Source organism: Rhincodon typus, chromosome 7 (genome assembly GCF_021869965.1).
Source record: "Rhincodon typus isolate 14 chromosome 7, sRhiTyp1.1, whole genome shotgun sequence".
Lineage (NCBI taxonomy): Eukaryota > Metazoa > Chordata > Chondrichthyes > Orectolobiformes > Rhincodontidae > Rhincodon > Rhincodon typus.
This window is the reverse complement of record NC_063338.1, coordinates 59,824,097-59,842,638: the sequence shown is the minus strand read 5'-3', so window position 1 is coordinate 59,842,638 and position 18,542 is coordinate 59,824,097. Positions and strand designations below refer to the sequence as shown.

The 18,542-nt window shown below is 42.3% G+C and overlaps 1 protein-coding gene across 3 annotated transcripts in view; it reads right to left on the bottom strand.

Moving 5' to 3' along the window:
* cers6 (ceramide synthase 6) overlaps positions 1-18,542 on the bottom strand; it is a 244,961-nt gene that overhangs the window by 5,027 nt on the left and 221,392 nt on the right. For 2 of the 3 annotated variants that reach the window (XM_020526339.2, XM_020526345.2), the window contains exon 9: positions 1,020-1,176. The exons of the other annotated variant lie outside the window; for it this stretch is intronic. In XM_020526339.2, the coding sequence (XP_020381928.1) occupies positions 1,020-1,176 (157 nt within the window). The remainder of the gene's footprint in view (positions 1-1,019; positions 1,177-18,542) is intronic. 3 annotated transcript variants of the gene reach the window in all.

The window sequence follows — 18,542 nt, the reverse complement described above, 5'->3', positions numbered from 1 at the left end:
AAGACCTAGAACAAACAGGTGGAATATGTCCTTTGGTACATTGAATATAGTTGTACAGTAAACTAGTGATCATATTTAAACACATAAGCTTAGTCTTAAAAATCAATGATGATACTGCACAAACAGAATGGTGAATACTTCAGCAAAAAGATTTTACTTTAGCACTCTTTAAAATTCATAATTCCCGATAAATATAATGACATTACCAAAGGAAAGAGGTAAAAAGATTTGAGAAGAAGAGAAACAGACTAGTTTTGGGAAAACATGGCCTCAATTTTAGAAGGAGAGAGAGGGGAAGAGTTATTCTGAGTGGTGTGGCGTGGGGGTTAGGAATGGGAGAGATGGAAGGTGGATACATCAGAGGCATATGGTGCACTGCAAAATTTAACTGGAGGATTTCAAACTCATTATTTAATTCTGCTTCCTGCTCAGCTACCACCAAATTGACAGATTGACCATCTTCCAGATCAATGCTGATGTTGCCAGTGATGGTACAAGGCCATGGCTGAGGACTGTTCAGAATGCTTCAGAATAAACCAAAAGGATCAAAGTTTGGTAGGAGGAGCTTGAAACACAACTATTGGGAGGGGAGAAAAAGTCGAAGATTGGGGTTGATTAATCTTGGTAGTGGTGAAAGGCTGTAATCAGCGGTTGAGACTCTGGAGGTAAATGCTTTTGCTCCTCCTGGACAGGCAGTTTTTTAAAAAAGGATCTAACTGCTTAATCACCACTCAGAATCTCTTTTTGGCTTCTAATATTCCCTTGGGAAACCCAACTGGCTGGTTGCAGTTGTACCTTTCAGTCTGACTGCAGACATTAAGATCAGTTGCAATGCTGTTATTTGCAAGGGTTGAAAATGCATAAGCTAGTTTTCAGATAACTGGAAGTAGCTGTTAGAGATGGCTACTTTATTAAATACTGTGGCATAATATATTGCAACATATATTCAGGTCTCATTAGCAGACTTAGAAGATTTCCAGGATCCACAGTACCTTGCTGTTGTATGAAGGAGAACATACCTTTCCTTTAGCAATAGCTCTGCAAGTGATCCTTATGATCAGATATGACCAGAAACTATGCAACACTTGAAGCAGCAACAAAAGCAAGTTGAAGATCCACCATGATGGATATGGACCAACAATCTCCCAGCTTTCAAATAAAGTAGTGTTTAATATCCTGGAACGAAATACACTTTTTCAGCAAGCAACACATCTGTAAATCTAATTAGTTAATTATTTACTTTAGAAAACAAATGAATACACTACTGTCTTTGTGACACATTATTGATAAGCTCACCACTTCACACAACACAACTAACACAGCAAGCCATTAATAGCAGCTTGCTTAATCTCCTGTCTCTCAGAGTTAGTATCGATACTTTGTTGGACAGGATACATAATAGCAAATAACATTTCAATGTGTTGCAATTTTTTTGCTATTTATTAGTCTCTACCTGTACTATAAACTACTTTTTATAAAGCTATTAGTCAGAAAAAATTATTTACAAAATGTAATTAACAAGTTTGTTAGTAAATTGGAGTCACTATTGTCAAGTTCTCACTAAGTAGGAATTTATGGCCTAAAGAAAACTGTCAATCTATAACAAAAGACTATGGATTGGATAAAATTCAAATAATTCCAAACTGCACATGAGATAAAGTAACATAACTTATGGTTAATTAATTTGGCATTGTTAATTTGAACTTGCAGGTCTTATATATAAATCTATCCTATGAAACAAGTTAGGTGTCAAATACATGGATTTGCAATTAATCATTTTGAAAATAAATTCTCTGTGCTCCAAAAGACTTGTTAGATTATCGACTCGCCAGATCATCTTCAATAAATGGCTCATCAACCTTTCTTACATCCTTGGACTGAATCACGGTCCCTTTCTCATCCTTATACTGTCCCTTGGAGACATCAGGGTGAAATGGTCCATATTTGAAACAAGCTCATAGCCATTTTGTTTTATTCCACAAGTTTTATTTTCCATTGGCTTGGAAAATATTGCCAAGATATCTAATTTCAAACCAAATGATAGTGATTGTGAAACCAGAAAATGAGTCTCTTAAAATAGGTTTGAATTATTGTATTGTGAACTTCAGCAGACGATGATCTGGTATTGTAAAAGGTGGATTCCTGATTCATTCAGTCAGGGTCCGAATGCAATTTCACATCCATAACTCAAATACATCAGCATAGCTTCCATATATATGCTGATGACACCCACCTATATCTCTCCATTACCTGCTCCAGTTTCTACATTGCCTCCGTTTGCCAAATTGCTTATTAAACATCCAACATTGGAAGGGCTAAAATTTTCTTGAGCTGAAATCAGAAATGGTTGAAGCTGGCATTCTTTCATTTGAACCTCAAACCCTTGTCACTGATTTCATCTTTGCCAATCACTGTGGTAGGTATATTAAACTGTCTCATCCTCTCCATTCTGTTTGATACTAAACTGAGATTTTAAGCCCACGTGTTCTCCATCACATAGACCATCAGGCACTCACTGTAAGACTTGCCGTTCCACCCTCAACTCAGCTCAATTATTGCTGTTATTCTCAGTTACCCATTTCTGTAAACTTCAGCTCATCCAAAACTCAGTATCTATATTCCCTAGCTCCCAATCAATCATCAAACCACATAATGTTCACCCACACAGCTTCCATCTCTGCAATGTCACAATTTTAACATTTTTGTTGTGCTTTTTGAATTCTTTTGTTACCTTGCCAACATATCTCCCTTTCTCTACAACAAACCCACTTAACTCTTAATTCTCTTCCTCAGGTCTATTCTTCATCCCACCCTGTGCCTTACGATTGTAGCCGCATTTTGAATGGCTTAAGTCTCATGATCTGGAATTCTCTCTCTGCTATTGTTACTACTCTGTACTTCCTTCAGATGCTCCTTACAACAGTTCAATCCCTTGAGCAAATCTTTGGTTGCCCCTCATAAAATGTCAAGTCTGGAGGTATCTAAAGTTTCAGCAGCAGATGAACTGAAGCATGGCAGAGCCAGGTGACATTACAGAGGTGGAAATAGTGAAGGTGCAAATTTGTGGTCAAAAGCTCATGTATCAAACCTGACACCAAAGTTGTGAACATTTTGTGCAACAAGTGGAAAAATGCCAGGAAGAGGGATGGAGTCAGTTTCGAAGGGCTAGAGGTTTTGGTGGGTAGCGTAAGCAATTTTTCCTTGAAGGAAATTTCTGCATGTGCAACACCAGATATTAGGTAAGTAGTCTGACAATTTAGAGGTAATGGAAAGGTTTACAGGCGTGGCGATGAATTAGAGCTGAGTTTTGTCAGTGTTTAAGTCAAAAATGGTAATGTGGTTTTGGATGATGCTATGGATGAGCAGCATGTAGATGAGGAATAGGAAGAGGCCAGTCAGCTGGATCAGAGTGCAGTGATTCAAACATGGAGTGCCAAGAAAGGGGGCCATAGACAAAATGTTCACTGACTTTGGATAGGTCAGCGGGTTTGGAGATGGATAAATCATTAGAAAGGGAGCCAAGGGTTGTATTTTTTGAGGAAATGATTGATGGTGGGAGATTAGAAGGAGGCAGACAGTACCAAAAAAGAGAACAGTCCACAATATGAGGACATGGAAGGAAGGTTGTTGACTTGCTCGCCAAGCTGGCTGATTGTAGTTCAGATGTTCCGTCAACATGTTAGGTAATGTCATCAGTGCGGCCTCTGATGAAGCGCTGTAGTTCTACTCTGCTTTGTATTTATGATCCGGTCTGTTGAGGTGTTTTGTGTCATTTCTGGTTCTTTTTTGCAAGGGTTTGTATATGGGATCTAATTCCACATATTAATTGATTGCATTACGGGTGGAGAACCAGGCCTCTAGGAATTCCCATGCATGTCTATGGTTGGCTTGAGCTAGGGTAGTCACATCGTCCCAGTTAAATTGATGGCCTTCATTGTCTGAGTGCACTGAAATGAGGGAAAGTTCGTTGTACTGTTTTGCTGCTAGCTGGTGTTCGTGTATCCTGATGGCTAGTTTCCTTCCTGTCTGGCCGATATAATGTTTTTGGCAGTCTTTGCACGGTATTTTGTACACTATATTGGTCCTGCATTTCATAGGTATGGGATCTTTGATCTTTGTGAATGTTTGTCACACTCAAAATAGCCCGACAATGGGAAACCTTTGCCAACCGACTGAGTGCTAACCGCGAACAACTGCATTTTCTCCACGAATGCCTCAGGAACCAGGTACTGCCCCGCAGCATGAAATATAAACCTCCACTCAACAACCCACAGGTGTATAAAACAGCCAAACAAAATAGATGCAAAATGCTTCGGGTAATGATTAACAATGCCCATAACCGGCTCCACAAGTGCGAATGAGAAATTTCACGCCAAAAATCATTGTACCACAATGCTACCGACCAGCAATGGACTACAACCCTAGAACAGGCCATCACCACCAAACAACACAGGACCAGAACTAAGAAGAGACACAAATTACAGGAGAAGCTGACCAAACTAATCTGCCATAAAGACAAGGACAATAACAAACCAGACTCATGGGTAAGAAATCTATCCAACAGACCACTTACAAAAACTGACAAAGCTGTCCTAATACATAGACTAAACTATAACCACAGAGATGCAAACAGAACAGAATTCGTGGCTGCTCAGGAAGCTACACTAAAAAACAATGAACTCACGAACGAAACTCCACAGGCCATCCGACAGACTATAATCCCTGCACTGAAGCGGAGGAATGATTGGGACACCCTAAACAAATATAAGAGAGAAAAGCACTTGAAGGAGTCAAGAGAGACAGGAACATCATAATCCAACCAGCAGACATAGGGCACATGACTGTCATGATGAACAAACCAGACTGCACTGAAAAAGCACAGGCACTGCTTGCAGATACAGACACTTATCAACAGTTGGAGATCGACCCAATACTGCAGCTAGTAAAAAGGATCACCCAAACACTGAGGAGACTAAAGAATGCAGGACAAATAACCAAGACAGATTACATAAAAATGAAACCAGAAGGCTCAAACACCCCCTGCTTCTTTGAACTCCCCAAAGTACACAAACCAGACATCCCCCTCAGATCCATTGTCTGCCTACCGAGCACATCCACAACAAGGACCTACAACAAAGACTAAAACACCTGGTTGATAGATGGCCCCACTCCATCCACTCAACCCAGGAATTCCTCAATAATCTCAAGAACATTTTTTTTAGAAGCCTTACAGTATGAAAACAGGCCTTTTGGCCCAACAAGTCCACACTGACCCTCAGAACATCCCACCCAGACCTATCCCCCTATAATCCACACATCCCTGAAAACTATGGGCAATTTAGCATGGCCAATTTTTTGGTCTGTGGGAGGAAACCGGAGCACCTGGAGGAAACCCACGCAGACATGGGGAGAATGTGCAAACTCCACACAGACAGTCGTCCAAGGGTGGAATTGAACCTGGGACCCTGGCACTGAGGCAGCAGTGCTAACCACTGAACCACCGTGCGGCCCTAACATCAAAATCAGCGATGATGAGATTATGGTATCCCTTCAGGTTATAGCACTATTCAGTCCTTTGACATCCCGCTGGCCAAAGAAACTCTGGCCACATTACGAGAGGAAACAGGAACACCGACGGACAGCAAGGACAACATACTCAGACTATTGGACCTATGCCCCACCGCACACTTCACCTGCAACGGTCAAGTATACAAAGATTAATGGCACAACTATGGGGTCACCCATCTCAGGACTTATTGCAGAGGCAGTCATGCAAAGATTGGAACGCATGACCCTCCCCCGCATATAGCCAAAATTATGGATACGATACGTGGGCGACACATCTGTCATCATTAAACACAATAAGTTAGAAGAGACACACTAACTCATCAACAATGTATTCACCAGGATCAAATTCACAAGAGAAGAGGAAAACAACAATCAACTTCTGTTCCTAGACGTCAGGGTAGAACGAATAATGAATGAGGAATTCCAAACCACAGTATATACGAAGGCAATCCATACTGAACAAATCCTCAATGTCGAAAGCAATCATTCCAACGTCCACAAACAAAGCTGTGTAAGGACACTATTCAAATGGGCCGCAACCCACTGCAACACACCTGAACTTCACAAGAAGGAGGAAGAGCACATAACACCTCAACAGACCGGATCATATAAATTCTAAATGGCATAGAACTACATCACTTCATCGGAGGCCGCACTGATGATGCTACCTAGCATGGTGACAAAATGTCTGAACTATAACCAGCCAGCTTGGTGAGCAAGTCAACAACCTCACCCACAACCCGAGCTACAAATCTTTGCAAGAACCTGAGATGTGGAAGGGAGGTTGAAAGGTTAGCAGTTTAGTGAGGACAAGATCACGGGGACAGGAAGTAGGTCTCAAGATAAGCTCAAGACAACAGAGAAACTCAAAAATAAATGGAGTTCAGGGCTCAGGTAGAGGTAGCATTAAAGAATGTTTAACCCTGCGTGTTTAGGGAGGCAAGTAGCAGAACAGCTGATCGGATGATCTTAATCATTGTGACACTAGCTTCTTACCCTTAATGTAACAGTCGAGGGTGAAAGAGGTGTGGAGCATTTAAGAAGATGGTTTGCAGGAAAGATGTCAGGGGTTATCTTTGCATTCCAGGATGATGCTGGATGGAACCTTTCAAGTCTGCATTTGACAATGTAACAGAATGAAAATGAAGGCTGTACCTAGGAAACAGCCAGGTTGAAAAATACAGTAATGGTTTTAATAGAGATCAGAGCTGCAAACATGGACATGAGGGTAAGATTGAATGTATTGGAGCTGCAGAAAGGCTGTGGTGAACAAATAACCACAGATTCAGTAGGATTTTCATAAGTGCAGTTGTAAATGAATTGGGAGAGTTTACTTCTGAGCTGGACATAGAAGGAAACACAACTGGGAAGAGGAAAGAGGATGTTGGTATAGAACAATAGAAGGAAGGGTTAAGAGACAGTCTTATCTATGATTGATACGATGTGAGTAGCAAGGCCAAATAAAAGGGCAGGTCAGACAAATGGGCATGACAATGGGTTAGGGAGTTTACATGGAGGGGAGGGTAAGGCAGCATAGGAACTCCAAGGAGAAAGGACATGAGATTGAAATCACTGAGAATGAGAAGTCGCTCAGTGGAGATTTTGAGGGAGGAAAGGAATGAAGATATCATGGTCAGAAACATTTTATTAAGCTTGCTTAACTGAGAGGTGAGAGAGGTGAAACAAGGTGAAAAGTAGGGCAGCTGCCAGAAACTAAGCAAGTGGATAAAATACAACGTCAGTGAAAAAAACACTGCAATCATCTGGGCAGGCTAAGGGGCAGGCTTCTGTTGGCAAACAGTGACATTATCCCTTATCCAGGTTTCATTTAAAGCTATGATTTTGACACAATTACTCACAATGAGCTCATGGATAGCAAGTACTCTGACATTCTGAAGGCATGAAGACAGGGGCAGTGAGAGCTGATTCATTAGCAAAGATGCATGGTCTGCACTAGGAGCAAAAAACTGAATTTGGTAAGATTTTCTGCAGAAGCTACCCTAAGCACAATTTGGCCGAAGTGTAGGATGAGTTGGTAGGATTTCAGCACATAAGGAGACAGCAATGAGTGCATAGCGGAAAGAAACTGCCATCCTTACCTGGTCTGGACTATATGTGATTCCAGACCCACAGCAATGAGATTGACTCTTAACTGCCCTCTGGGATGGACAATAACTGCTGGTCTAGCCAACGATGCCCTCACCCCATGAATAAATAAAATAAAAAGATGGTTCCTTTGAAGGATGCTATGAGAGGCACAGAAAGAAGTTGAACAGCTTATTCCAGAAGGAGAGTAGAATCAACAAATACTGAGAGGTTTACAATACAGTTTTGGAAGGACAGAGTATTCGAGAAGGTAGAAATCAAGAGAGGCATGTTGATAGGAGAAGGATGTTAGGAGGGATAAAGAAAAAATGCAAACAATAGTAGAAAAAAAGTTGAAATAAAATATTTTTTTTTGTTCCAAATGGCAGACAAAATGCAACAAAATGGCAATGTAACTGGGTCTAAATAGCTTAAGATTGTTCTCAAAGGAAACAATTAATTCCAATAGTAAACCTGGAATAGAAAGAAGATGATGCCTGGGAATTCACACTTAAAATCAAAGATTTTATAATGGGATAAAGTTGAACTACTCTGTGCATCCTGATGGCCAGTTGCCCAAACTCAGAAATAAATTCCCATGTCTTCCCTGCTGGGCTGTTTTACCAAGACAGTTTAGAGTTGGCAACAAAAGTAGAAATTGTTGGAAAAGCTCAGCAGGTCTTGCAGCGTCTGTGGAGAGAAATCAGAGTTATCGTTTCAAGTTGAGTGACTCTTCCTCAGAACTCCAGGTATATAACTTGGCCTCCATCCTGGCACCTTTGCATCAACTCTTAAAAAAGGGTCAACCTTGGAAATGATCACGTAGTCAAGCCATAGCTTTCAGGAAAGTGAAGAAACTGCTATCATCCTCTAAGCTGTTGGCACACTATGATCCCAAGCGAGATCTGGTATTGACATGTGACGCCTCCCCATACGGTATTATGGTAGCATTAGCTCATAGGTGGCCCAATGAAGAGGAACACCCAATAGAGTTTGCATCCAGGACTTTGGCTAATGCAGAGCGTTAATACACCCAGTTAGAGAAGGAAGGTTTGGCAGTCACATTTGGAGTCAGGAAGTTCCACCAATACCTTTACAAACGTAAATTTGTAATAATAATAGACCACAAACCCCTGCTAGGTCTATTTAAAGAGAACAAGACAGTGCAGTCCATAGCTTCAGGTCGAAATCAGCAGCGGGCTCTAATACTAAGTGCATATAATTACAAGTTGGAATACCGTCCGGCAGGCCAAGCAGCAAATGCAGATACATTAAGCTGCTACGCGCTGGCAGGCACATGACTGGTGGTACTGCATTTGGAAGACTCTGAAATGGTCTTAAGTTTTCTGAACACAGTTCCAGTCACAGCTGAAAATATCAGACTTTAGACATAGGAAGATCCAATCCCGGCAAAACTGAAACAGCTGGTGGTGATGGGGAAGTCAAAGGCCATCACAATCAGAAATGAGACCTTTATGCACCCTGGAGAGATCAGATTATAGCGGAGGATGGCACATTATTACGGGGAGCAAGAGTGATTTTCCTCAACAAAGGTTGCCGCCAGATACTGGCGAATTCCACCGGGGTCATCCAGGGATTTCCAAAATGAAGTTATGCCTGGTGGCCAGGATTGTATGTGGACATAACTGTGTTGGTGGGACAGTGCCTAGAGTGCCAAAAGTTACTGTCAGCAGCTCCCCCACATTCATGGGAATGGCTCGGTAAACCCTGGGCTCACTTACATGTTGACTGTGCAGGTCCTTTCATGGGCTCAATGTTCTTAGTCACCGTGGACGCCCACTCAAAATGGCTGGATGTGCATAGAGATAACAAGGTGTAGAGCTGGATGAACACAGCAGGCCAAGCAGCATCAGAGGAGCAGGAAGGCTGACGTTTCAGGCCTAGACCCTTCTTCAGAAATGGGGGAGGGTTCTGAAATAAATAGGGAGAGAGGGGGAGGCGGATAGAAGATGGATAGAGGAGAAGATAGGTGGAGAGGAGACAGACAGGTCAAAGATGTGGGGATGGAGCCAGTAAAGGTGAGTGTAGGTGGGGAGTTAGGGAGGAGATAGGTCAGTCCAGGGAGGACAGACAGGTCAAGGGGGCGGGATAAGGCGAGTAGGTAGGAGATGGGGGCGGGGCTTGAGGTGGGAGGAGTGGATAGGTGGGAGGAAGGACAGGTTGGGGAGGTGGGGACAAGCTGGGCTGGTTTTGGGATGCGGTACGGGGAGGGGAGATTTTGAAGCTTGTGAAGTCCACATTGATACCATTGGGCTGCAGGGTTCCCAAGCGGAATATGAAGTGCTGTTCCTGCAACCTTCGGGTGGCATTGTTGTGGCACTTCAGGAGGCCCAGGATGGACACGTTGTCTGAGGAATGGGAGGGGGAGTTGAAATGGTTCGTGACTGGGAGGTGCAGTCGTTTAGTGCGAACCGAGCGTAGGTGTTCTGCAAAGCGGTCCCCAAGCCTCCGCTTGGTTTCCCCGATGTAGAGGAGGCCACAACAGGAACAGCGGATACAATATACCACATTAGCAGATATGTAGGTGAACATCTGCTTGATGTGGAAAGTCTTCTTGGGGCCTGGGATGGGGGTGAGGGGGGAGGTGTAGGGGCAGGTGTAGCACTTCCTACGGTTGCAGGGAAAAGTGCCGGGTGTGGTGGAGCTGGAGGGGAGTGTGCAGCGGACAAGGGAGTCCCGGAGAGAGTGGTCCCTCCGGAAAGCAGATAAGGGTGGGAGGGAAAAAATGTCTTCAGTGGTGGGGTTGGATTGCAGATGGTGGAAGTGTCGGAGGATGATGCGTTGGATCCGGAGGTTGATGGGGTGGTACATGAGGACGAGGGGGATTCTGTTTTGGTTATTATTGCGGGGAGGGGGTGTGAGGGATGAGTTGCGGGAAATGTGGGAGACACGGTCGAGGGGCTGAGTTGCAGTCCTTGAAAAACGAGGACATCTGAGATGTTCGGGAGTGGAATGCCTCATCCTGGGAGCAGATGCGGTGGAGGTGAAGGATTTGGGAATAGGGGATGGCATTTTTGCAGGAAGGTGGGTGGGAGGTGGTGTATTCTAGGTAGCTGTGGGAGTTGGTGGGCTTGAAATGGATATCGGTTTCCAGGTGGTTACCAGAGATGGAAACAGAGAGGTCCAGGAAGGAGAGAGAGGTATCAGAGATGGTCCAGGTGAACTTAAGGTTGGGGTGGAAGGTGTTGGTGAAGTGGATGAACTGTTCGAGCTCCTTGTGGGAGCACGAGGCGGCGCAGATACAGTCATCAATGTAATGGAAGAAGAGGATGTATGTGATTACAGTTCATTTGCCAAACATGGGGACGATGGCAGAAAAACTTCATGCATCTTTTGCAATACTTGGACTTCTGGAACTGTTGGTTACAGATAATGGGCCATCATTTACCAGCAGGGAATTTAAAGATTTCCTAAAGTTGAATGGTAATTGACATATAAGGACAGCTCCATGTCATCCATCATCCAATGGTCTGGCAAAAACAGCAGTCCAAACTTTGAAGGCAGGCTTAAAGAAACAGTTTACTGCTTCACTCGATACCAAACTGTCACAGTTCCTATTTGATCATAAGACCACCCCTCATGCAACTACAGGGATAGTTCCAACAGATTGCTAATGGGGAGAAGACTACACACCAGGTTAAATCTGATCTTCGTGGACCTGGAGTGGAGGGTGAAATGGCAGCAGGAATGCCAATGTTGGACACAAGACTCTGCTAAGTCAGAGAGACAGTTTACTTCAGGGGATGAAGTTTGGCGTAGAAATCACTGGAATGGCCCTGCATGGGTAAGAGACATGGTCGATGCAAGGTCAGGTCCAGCGAAGTATAGAGTTTGGGTAGATAAGGCGATCCTGAACAAGCACGTGGACCATATGGAAGCTGCAAATGACGCAGAAGCAAAATGTGTCCAGGTCCTCGATAGCCTTTCCAACTGTTTCAGAACCTGTAGATTCTCCCTCTCCGTCAAGCATTGAAGATACTTTGGAATCTGAGATAGACATGGCAGATGTTGCTCCCTGACACCTTTGCCACCTGAAGAGGAGAATGACTTTCTTCCGAGATGTTCTGGGTGCAAGAAGTGAGCTACTGTGCATTACATACTGCTCATATCAAAGGCAGAGTTGGAGGAACCTGACCTGGTGCTAAGATGCCCCAGGAGGAGCAACAAAATAAAGAACCGGCCTATGTTTTCAGACACAGAGGGGGAGTGATGCAGTGAAGGAAATGAGGTCAGCCAGGTGGACCTTTTAAAATATGAGTTCCCTGATTGGGGCTGTTAATCTGGTCCAATCAGAGAGCCCTGGCTGACAGATAAGGATGGAAGTGTCAGACATCCTGTTCACTCTGACAGCTGGCTCTGAGGGAGCTGGATCAGTGTCAAAGAGTTTTGCATATGTAAATAAAGGGTGATTTGGTGGTGGGATACCAGTCTCTGTGGAGTTATTTCAGCATGTTAGCAACATTTAAGGCGTATCTTGATAGATACATGAATGGGAGGCGAAAAGAGGGATAGAAATCTTGTATAGGCAATAAGTAGCAGGTCTAAATTAGTATTAGGAATTGGCACAGATTTGGTGAGCTGAAGGGCCTGTACTCTATATTGTAATGTTTTTAAAGAAGAACAAGACAACAAGGTGAAAGAAAAACATTCAGGAATTTCTGGTCAATAGATCATCATTGGAAGCTGTTCAGAACATTCAGCAAGGCTCTGTACATGTAACACAGTGCAATGCTTGTGTGTTTTATCCTATCCATTCTTGTGAAATTTTAAATCACTTCTGAATAAAATTGATGCCCATTGTTAGACACAATATGGCCTTGGAAACACATAAGAAGCAATAAAGCTGCACAATACTTCAAAGGTTTGGCAGTTGTTATTCAGTTTATTAGAAACAATTCCTCTTCCTATTTCCTCTTCTCTTCAATACCCTCAGTTGATGAATCTCACAGAACACACTGTTTTTATGGTAAACACCATGGTCATTAAATGTAAAATGACTTGAAGATCAGTAATAATAATACAGAGACCCAGCCTAATGTTCTGGGGACAAGGGTTCAAATCCCACAATAGCATATGGTGATATTTGAACTCAATTAATTCTGCAATTAAAAAGTAAGCTAGTGTAATGTTGACCATGTAACCACTGTGGATTGTCACAGAAAAATTTGGTTCACTGTTGTCTTTTAGGGAAGGAAATCTGCCATTATACCTGATCTGGCCTACATATGATCACAGTGTTAGCCAGAAGCTGCAGAGAGATAAAGAGAGAGTGAAAGGTACAAGTTGCTGACATCGCTGCCTGGGGAGATGTTAGCCAGAGGCTGCAGAAAGATAAAGAGAGAGAGCGGGGGGGTACCAGCTGCCAATAATGCTAACAGGAGGCACTGAATGCAAAGGTGCTGACACGAAGAAAGAAGCAGCTTGTGAACTAAAAATGACCTGTGCCTAGGTGCTAGTTTGAGCTGATTTAAACCGGTTTGAATGAACTAAGTTCTGCAAAAAGTAAGAAAGGTGACATAATGCAAAAGGCTTATTTGGATGAGAAATAATGAGGTAATGCTACCAAAGTCTCCAGGCCAATGCCAATAAGCTAAAAGCATGTGGTAAGTGAATTAGCCTGAGCCAACAGGAAAAAGACAGCAAGATTTGAGAGAGATAAGAGAAAGAATAAAAAGAAGACCCTCTGGACATGCAGCCAGCGAAAACTCCAGAGACCAAACATTGCAGAAGAAGACCCTATGTCAAGGAGGTGGTGATGACGTCCAGTGCGGCGCCTGGCCAGCGTCAGCCCTCATTAGCAGCAGCAGCTATCCTGATTGGCTATTAGCTTTTATATTCTGTGACTACTTGGGGAGTGTCAGAGGACTCTAATGCTTGTGTAAGTAGGTCCGAGTTCAGTTTGTGTGAAAATATATAAGGTCTAGTTTTGTGATAAAAACTTATAAGCAACATGTGTCTTGTTTAATGCACTAATAAAGTAATTTGTGAGGTTATGAGAATTGACTCTTCTCCTCTCTGTATAAGCTAATAACTGGAGCCGGTGTTCTCTGGGCTTCCGACAACAGCAGTAATGTGATTGACTTTTAACTGCCCTCTGAAATGGTCTAGAAAGTCAATGAGCTCAAGGGCAACTAACGATGAGCAATAAAAGTTGGCCTTGCCAATTTTCATATGCCATGTAAGAATTAAACAAGAAACAATGGTCAAATCCTGCAAAGAGCTACGCAACATAACTGAACTGTATACAATCAACTGCCCATCACATGGGATTACAACTCAGATAATGAAGACCTAATGCCAGACAATAGCCACACATCTACGACAAATGATACACATCAATTCATGTTGACAGAAAGCACACCACAGAATGAAGCTACATAACCAAAGTTATTATAACTGTATAAGGACAGATCTGGTCATGTCGTGCATTTGCCAAAGCATCCTTGTATATGTTTATCAGAAATAGGTTTATATTCTTTAAAGGAAAACGTAGGATTACTTTATTAGTACATCAATTCCAGAAAGGCAGCCTACCTTTTAAATAGTTAGATAACAGTATGACATGTGACATTCCAGTATAAATGTCCACGTTTCACCTTTGGTTAGTCTCATTTTAGTACAATGGGGTAAGTGCAGTATGTATTTAGTCTGTTGGTCACTTATATGTAATGCTACAGTCATGTAAAGTAGTTGTAACATTAGTAAACATAGAATGCAGACTATGTTTAAGTCTGGAAGCATAAAACAGTATAAAGAGTTAGTGTTGCGAATAAATTTCAAGATATCTGTCTTAACTAGAAGCCAGACTTCATGGGTATATGTTGCATGAGCTAATATGTCAGATGCACTCAGACCATATCATACTGGCAGTGGTTTTGACCCAAGAAACCATATCACTTGGCACTTGCAAATGCATGCAAAGTTATATGCTATTCTTTTCAAGTACTTTTGAGCCAATGAGCTCCATTTAGATACATATTTCAATGAAGTAACAGAATACAGAGTATTTATGGTAAGTAGAGATAAAAACTTTCATGTTGCAACAAACATAATGGGCTAGATTCTGATATCTCCTGTCACATAAAGTGCTGTCAAGATTTAATCAGTAGGAGCAAAACCTCCTCACTACCAGTGGCAAATTTGACTGCAATTTTCATTTATAAACATCAATTTTTTCTTTCAAAAGAAAGCAGAAAGGATTGACTAATTTTGACATGTTGACATAGAAATGCATAGCTTAAAAAAGGAGTTGGAAGAGGAGTTGGCTACTTCCTGTCTCCATTGTTAAATGTTCATTGCATCAGATTCTACCATGCTCATCACTTAAACTATTTAACTCTAGCCCAGATGCAAGAGACATTATTCAGTAAAAAGTGTTTTGAAGGTGGGTAATTCTCCAAGGACAGCTGCAATAGTTATCATCAGAGCACTCCATTGTGCCTTCAACACTAAGTTCTCTAGGACAATACATTTAAAACACCTTCTCTGCCCTGGAACTGCATGCTACCTGTTAACACTCGACAAGCTCTTCAGAGTGCACCTTTATGCTCAATATGGGCAGAATATGGACATGACAGTTGCTGGTGATACAGCGGTATTTCAGTGTGAATTATTTTGTTGCAGCTATTTATGTTTACCTGATGACGGAGTAAGTGAAGAGTCAGAGACAGTAGAGAGATAGCAGCAACTGCAGATGCTGGAGAATCTGAGATAACAAGGTGTTGAGCTGGATGAACACAGCAGGCCAAGCAGCATCAGAGGAGCAGGAAGGCTTACGTCTCTGGCCTAGACCCTTCTTCAGAAAGGCCATTTCTGAAGAAGGGTCTAGGCCCGAAACGTCAGTCAGAGACAGTAGCTGAGTTTCTTTGAGAGATTTTCTAATACTAAACCTTTCCTTTTCATTCTGAGGACCTTCATGCTGCTCCATCAAGTTCATGCCTCTCTCAGATGCTACAGTATACAGCATACGTCAAACAGCATGACAGACTCATTATTGAATGTGACTTAGAGGTAGGTGAGGCTATGTACAATGTTATCACATTTTCAAAAAGATACTAAATTAGTGTAGAGGCCATATAGCACATTGCTAGTGAAGTCACGCATTCTTTTGATGTTATGAATTAGTGATATGCTCCAGGAAATCTGTGTTCAGCTCAAAGATGGGTAAGTATTTCTCGACTCATTAGAATTTCTTACTTGATGGTGGCAATTTAGCTTTGTACAAATTATAATTACAAATTCACCCGTGTACTCTTGTTTCTAGCAGCATTACTTTGGCTCTCCACCTCCACACCTGGCTCCTCACTCTCCATTCTAGCATCTCACCAAACCTCATATCCCAGCAGTAGCTTCCTAAAACACTTCCTGCTGTTGGGTTTCCCATTCAACGGTACACCTGAATTTGCTGCATTTGAATGACTGAAAGAAACTAAAATCCCCTGGGAAAGTTACAGCTTATCCTTTTTAATCTAACTGCCATATTTAATGGCAGGGCAAGTCTATAATAGTGTCAAACCATCTCTCTGACACTGAAAATAAACTATTAACATTGTGGAGCCTCATTCCTTCAGCTTTTAGTTGTTCTTGGAGATCAATTTGTTTTACGTTTTACTTCCTTTATCTCTCTTTGTCTGTCTCTGCTCCTCCACTCCCTATTCAACACCACACCAACCCCAACTACCACCCTTTATCCCACCTGTCTTCCCTTCTCCTTATTTTGCTTTCTTTACCCAAATTGCCAATAAATGCACCAAATATCACTTTCTAGTGCAGGCTTTGTACAGGTCCTCTCCTCAATCTAGTGGGTTGAGGGAATATACAGTTGCATCCTCTGTTCACAGAGGTCTCAGATACCTTGTAGAGGGCACTGTGTTATTTCTTCTTTACCAATTGATTTATAAGCTAATGGTTCTGAAAGGATTAATACTGGAGACTGTATTAAGCACCATCCGATCTGATGATATATATGGTACGAAATATGTCATATGGTATGAAAAGCAGAACATCGCAGAATTCTAGGTCTACCAATAGTCTTAATAACAATGTTTACCTTACTAATGCAGCTTGTATCTGACTACTAGCATGTAATAAATGATAACATATTTAAGACAAGAGACTCTTCTTGTTAGATTACATTATAATTTTCCATATTTTCCAGCTCATTGCCTTGTTTGACTATTAAATAGCTATCTGCCCTTGGCCCTAGTGACCTTTGGCTAGTTGCCAGTTGTCCTCCATCCTCTATCACTATTTGCTGTAGGAATTATGATTAATCTTGATTCTTCATATTTAATGTCGCAGATGATTGTCTTCTAAAGTTGTACCTTTTCCAAGAAACCCAAATTACCTCTGTTTTATGCTGAGAAAGTACATAACAGGAATAGATTTTGACATGTACTCAGGTTAATTTTATGGATTTGCATAAACAGTGCTAAGGAAAGCTCAGCTGCCTCTGGTGCACAGCTTTTCTTGGTAGATTTTCATGATCTCCTGATACTTTAGTCATGTCTCTGCTCCTAGCATTGGCATCACCTTACAGCACTTGCTCCTTTCCAACCTCAACATCAGTTTTATGGAATTTTACAGCACTCTCAGGAGCAGTTTGTAGCTGAGGAAGCAGTGAGAAATGAACGCACACAGCAGCACCTTACCTGTTGTCTATGCACTGCTGCTTGTATTTACCTGTTTGACGGGAGGCATTGGACAGCTTGCCCTTGGGCCAACTGAGGCTAAAAAGCAGTCAATTAAGAGGAATACAACTTTTAAAAAGCCGGAGCTGGTGTCTTCTCTATGCAGAGAGGCCACCAGGTGAATCTCGAAGGGACTATGCTAGTGGAGGGGGCTTTCCTTCCTTTTCAAGCTCTGTGTACTTTATGCTTCTACCACTCTGTGTGTTACCAGTTCATCAGATTGGCTGCAATGTTGATCAGTGACTACCCTTCAAAAGCATTTCATTAAATGTAATGCACATTGCAAAACCTGATAAGAATGCAAATCTTGCCTTTTATCCAAAGGTATCTGGCTCCTATCTGCTTTTCTGCTTCTGTCCACAAGCCCTATTCTCACTCCCAGAAGTTTCATGTGGGAGACAGTGCTGTCAAACGCTAATGAGTAATAAGTTTGCAGATGACAGGAAAATTGGTGGAGTTGTGGATAATGAGGGAGGTTATCAGAGTATACAGCAGGATATAGATCAGTTGGAAAGTTGGGAGAGAAATGGCAGATGGAATTTAATCTGGACAAGTGTGAGGTAATGCATTTTTTGAGGTCAAATGCAAAAGGAAAGTAGATAGTAAATGGCAGGACCCTTGGGAGCATTGATATACAGAGGGGTCTTTGAGTACAAGTCCATAGCTCGCTGAAAGTAGCAACACAAGTGGATAACGTGGTAAAGATGTACAACATGCTTGCCTTCATCAGTCAGGGACATTGAGTATGAAAGTTGCTAAGTCATGCTGCAACTGTATAAAACTTTAATAGGCCACATTTGTGTACAGTTCTGGTTGCAAATTTTGGAAGGATTGGAAGGAGGCATTGGAGAGGGGGCAAAAGAGGTTTACCAGGATTGAAATGTATTAGCTATAAGGAGAGTTTGGATCATACAATCCCTAAAGTATAGACACATGCCCTTCAGCCCAACAAGTCCACACTGACCCTCAGAGCATCCCCCCACAACCCACCTATTCTGCACATCCCTGAACACCAAGGGCAATTTAGCATGGCCAATCCACCTAACCTGCACATCCCTGAACACCAAGGGCAATTTAGCATGGCCAATCCACCTAACCTGCACATCTTTGGACTGTAGGAGAAAACCAGAGCACCCAGAGGAAACCCATGCAGACACAGGGAGAATGTACAAACTCCAC